This window comes from Condylostylus longicornis, unplaced genomic scaffold (genome assembly GCF_029603195.1).
Source record: "Condylostylus longicornis isolate FDR11 unplaced genomic scaffold, ASM2960319v2 ptg000038l, whole genome shotgun sequence".
In the NCBI taxonomy this organism is placed as follows: domain Eukaryota; kingdom Metazoa; phylum Arthropoda; class Insecta; order Diptera; family Dolichopodidae; genus Condylostylus; species Condylostylus longicornis.
The window spans coordinates 4772334-4776843 of NW_026578007.1; the positions used below are offsets into that span (position 1 = coordinate 4772334).

General features: G+C 25.3%; 1 protein-coding gene across 1 annotated transcript; it reads left to right on the top strand.

Moving 5' to 3' along the window:
- The first annotated feature begins 1293 nt into the window (after window positions 1–1293).
- Window positions 1294–3178, top strand: LOC129609252 (uncharacterized). Its single transcript, XM_055521185.1, has 6 exons — window positions 1294–1429; window positions 1483–1685; window positions 1751–1978; window positions 2064–2381; window positions 2454–2580; window positions 2646–3178. The coding sequence occupies exons 1-6, from the start codon at window positions 1294–1296 to the stop codon at window positions 3176–3178; spliced, it is 1545 nt and encodes a 514-aa protein (XP_055377160.1).
- The last annotated feature ends 1332 nt before the right edge of the window (window positions 3179–4510 follow it).

Consider the following 4510-nt stretch of genomic DNA (forward strand, 5'->3'; position numbering starts at 1 on the left):
AATTTTAAATTTATAACTATTACTTTCATACATTCGAATGTTTTTACCTAACTTTTATGAAATGAAAAATAAAATATGAAAAATAAATTTTGTTATTATCAAATTAAAAATAACAAAATTTTTACCTAATTTAATTTTATTTTATTTCAGTTCGATGTTTTTGATACCCTCGTTTGTTTACAATATTTTGTTTTTTTCTTGCCTCCAAAACTCTTATTACTCGTACCATCTATTTCTAAAGAAAAATGGAATATTTTAAGATTTTGGCAAGAAAACGAAAAAATAACGGAATGGAACGAGTCGAACTACTTCTTTATAGATATACTTTGATATGAAGAATTTAATTTTATGTTTATTTAAGAAATCGAATTGTACCGACAGAACTTCAATTTTCTTTTCAATAGTATTTTATGAAGGGAACAATTTAAAATTATTGCCAAAGGTTTTTTTTAAATTGAAGCTCGAAAGAGCAAGTTCTGCAATAAATACAAAATAAATTGCTGCAAATTTAAAATAAAATGCAATATTTCATCTGTTTCGTTAAACAAATATGAATCCAAAGTTGCAATTACTTATTTTTGATACTTTTAATATTTTATTATTGAATTCAATTCAAAAGTACATATTTCGTTCTTATATTATGAAAGCATTCTCATAGCTTAAAGTTTCTCACAATAAAAAATCTAAATTTTTATTCCAAAACCTCTTAGACTTAAACTTTCATCTTATGGAAAACTTTTTAAAATGAGCTTTTTAATTATAATACGTAACAAATAAAAAGCTTTAAACAAGAAAGTTTTAATCTAAATAATTGATAAAATAAACTTTCCGGTCTAAAACAAAAAACTCATAATTATAAAATATATGATTAAATTTTTAGACTTCAAAGCATAAATTTTAAACCAAAAAAAAAATTTAAAGAAAAAAACTACAATAAAAAAACAAAACAATTTTTGTACTTCAAGGTTTTATTTTTAAACAATAAAAAGTTTAAATCAAAACGCAGGTCAGAAAATTTGTGTAAAAAGCGAAAAAGAGAGCAAAATAAAAATAAATACATAATTATGAAGCAGTTATATGTGTTTGTGTTGCATATACATAATAAACAAAGAAAGTGAAAGAGATCAAATATGTGAGAAAGACAATCATATGAGCAACTTATATGAGCATGGTCAAGCAGCAGAATAGTATGAATGAACAGGAAAGACATATACTGGAAATATAAGAGTATTAAAAAATATGTTGAGTAAAAAGCGTTAGTTGAGTAAAAAACTTGAAAGAGTAAAGTTCGAAATGAGTTTGCTACATAAATATATTCAAGTTCATTTTGTAGAAGAAAATATCAAAAAGTTTATATTAATTGAGAAATCTAAAGAAAATATTAATTGTCATCCAGAAATTGTCGATTTCTATGATGTTTTATCGTCGAGTAAGTATAAAGCAAAATTTGTTGAGTTCAAAATTGATTTTTTACTTCTATAGTTCAACAATTTACAACAAATAAAAATTTCTCACATTTTACTGACGCAAGCGGAACTGAAATTTCAGAAAATATCTTGGTTCGGCTTTTATCACAATATATATATTGCGCAAATTTTGTTTTACATTATCATTGTAATCCAACTTACGTGTCCACAAATTCTCACAATGTAGAAGCTAAATCTTCTTTAATAATTGATGCAGAGGTACATATTCTGTTTTCTTACTTTTTATTATTTAATATAGCGGTGAAAAAATTAATTTTATATAGACTTTGAAAAATTACATTATCAAAGAAAATGGTTCATGTATTTTCGAAAATTATAAACGCAGCAATTCGATAACGGATAAGAATAGGAGACACTTAGTAAGGATCGTGGCTAAATTTATTATGGAAAAATTTGAATCTAAAGCAAATAAAAGAGACAAAACGCACATTGCTAAGTTACTCGTTGATATTTTCCCATGTTTCAAAGCGAATACAGTTCATGGAGGTTCTGTAAGTACTTTTTAAATTTTACTGTTACAGTTAAAAAGAAAATATAATCGTTAATCAACTCGCTTTATTTGCTCTTATTTCCAAGGAAATTTTCTACAATCCTACGAATAACAGTGGATTTTTTGTATCTCAATTAAAATTTTTAAACTTTAAAAAAAAACATTTTAAGGAAAAAAGAAAGATTGCTGTTTCAGAAATCGTTGCTGCAAAATCAAAAAACAAAAAGTTGACCGAAGAAGATTTGGAATTTTTTAAAGAATTCAATTGGAAACCAAAATTACCATTGGAAAAGAATTTATTAATAAAGAAACTTAAAGAGACTGCAAGTGCTCGTAAAGAATTTTTAAAAGATGCAAAAGATGTTTCAAATCTTTTCCCGTTTTACTTAAAAGATGCCAAAATCGTAAGTGTCCACTTACATGACGACAAAAATACATAATTATATTTATTCATACATTATTTTTTTTATTTTCAGATTTTGTTAGATTTTGAAATTCTTTATCCCGAAATAAAAGAATCATTAGAAAATAATTGGAAGAAGGTATCAAAACAAGTTATGTTAGTACTTCAACATAAAGGGCTTGAGGATCATAATATTTCAGGTAAGAATTCATTTTTTTTTAAAATGCTGATTATTTTATTATTATAAAATTATTAATATTTTAAGAATGGCATGAATCTATCCAAGAATTTATAGCTTTGTTAAAATGTTTTCCACCACCAGCTGGCAAAACAATTAAATCTCGTTCTAATTTTTGTACATGTGTTGCCAAATTCATACGTTTTTATGATTCAAATGAAGATATACAGAAAATCATTCCAGAAAATAAACAACCTGTAATAATTGTGACGGGTACATCAAAAAAAGATATAACCAAGTATTTTATAAGCGTAGACAAAAAATTATTATCTATACCAAATGGTTTCGATTTTATAAAAGTTTTTGACATTTATTTTAAAATGTTTTATGTATTTAATATAGAATATGATAATGATTTGAGAATATTTATGCTGTTCTTCCAAAAATACATTTATAATTTTCCAAAGGTTAAAGAAACACCTCGATTAATAGAAATTTGGAATATGTTACAAAATTTTACAAATGAAAATTGTGGTGAAAACTTTGAGACTGTACTCGTAAATGAGATCGATGTCATGGAAAATATTAAAATTGAATTTGGTGAAGAAATGATGATATAAAACCGAATGTATTGAAATGTATTGAAAACAATGGTATACAAGCATGTAAATTAAAAATTAAGATAAAAAAATTAGTTTTATTTGTTTTGCATATTGAAAAATTTGATAACCGGCTGGAATGTGCATATCCTAGTTTATTGAAAGTATTACAGAAGATTATGAAAACGCATTTTTAATACTTGTTTTCAATTTGAAGAAAGTTAGCAAACCTTTCTCTAATATACTTAGAAAAATTATTAATTTTTAAAGTTATAAAAAAATTTGGCTCTTAGTAGAAATTTCACCTCGTGCCATCCGAATCCCCTGAAAAGTTCACCAGTTAGTTTCGAAAACAACCAGAACTCAAATATGAATGTAGAAAATATAAAATCGATCCCAATTTGGTTTTCGACTCTTAATTTTTCTAAAGAATTTATAGATTCCTTGTTTTAACATTCCCAATTCAAATAATTTATTCAGGAAAATTGGTTGATTATTTTGCTTTATGTACGCAAAAAGGTCCAGTTACGAAGGCTAAAATAAATTTGTATACAATGCAGTCCGTAATAATAAAATTGTCAAAATGAAAACGATTTTTGATTTCTAAAATGCAGTTGTATGGCATTAATGTCAGGTTGAGCTTACTAGTGTAATTGCGAGTATGAACTTATGATTTTTGAATGATGGTGTGAAAAAAAGTTTGCTGATCGCAGTACTTATTGGACTTTTGTTTTCAAAATTATGTACATACATTAATAGCATTATTAAATCCAATCACATACATATATTATTATGCACAGATAAATTTTGCAAAATAAGCGGAAGTGCTAGTGTGAAGTGTTAGTGTGATACGTTCGGAAACAGCCGTAGAAACAGCGGCTATGATTTTCGAGGGCTCAGAGATTTTCGAACATGCCATATTTTTAGATTTGGAATTTATCGAACCTGTTCAACTACTTTATATGTATTACGATATAAAATAGAACTAAGTTGCCTAAAATCTTTATCAAAATATTATCTTCAATATTTGAATATTAAAAGAAGGGTTCTCTTACACCGTACTGTAACCATTGATACATAAATTAAAAACCTAAAACCAAGTATATTTTATATCTATTTCCATCTGCACTCTTGTTAAATTGAATAATAGAAAAAAAAAAACGAAAATATAAAACTGGATTAAAAATTTTTTTAAAATAATTTCAATTCATATCCTTTTTGTTTGTTCCTATTAAAAAAAAATAAACGGATGCCAAGTTTTCCAATTCAAATGCTATACTAATGATAAAGGAGCAAAGTACAAAATGAAAAGAAAACAAAAAATATTATGAAAAAAAATAATATGAATATTTT

Coding starts and splice junctions, on each gene's coding strand:
- LOC129609252 (XM_055521185.1), top strand. CDS start 1,294: ATGAGTTTGCTACATAAATATATTCAAGTTCATTTTGTAGAAGAAAAT. Junction 1,430..1,482: donor CTATGATGTTTTATCGTCGA/GTAAGTATAAAG, acceptor TTACTTCTATAG/TTCAACAATTTACAACAAAT. Junction 2,581..2,645: donor TGAGGATCATAATATTTCAG/GTAAGAATTCAT, acceptor TAATATTTTAAG/AATGGCATGAATCTATCCAA.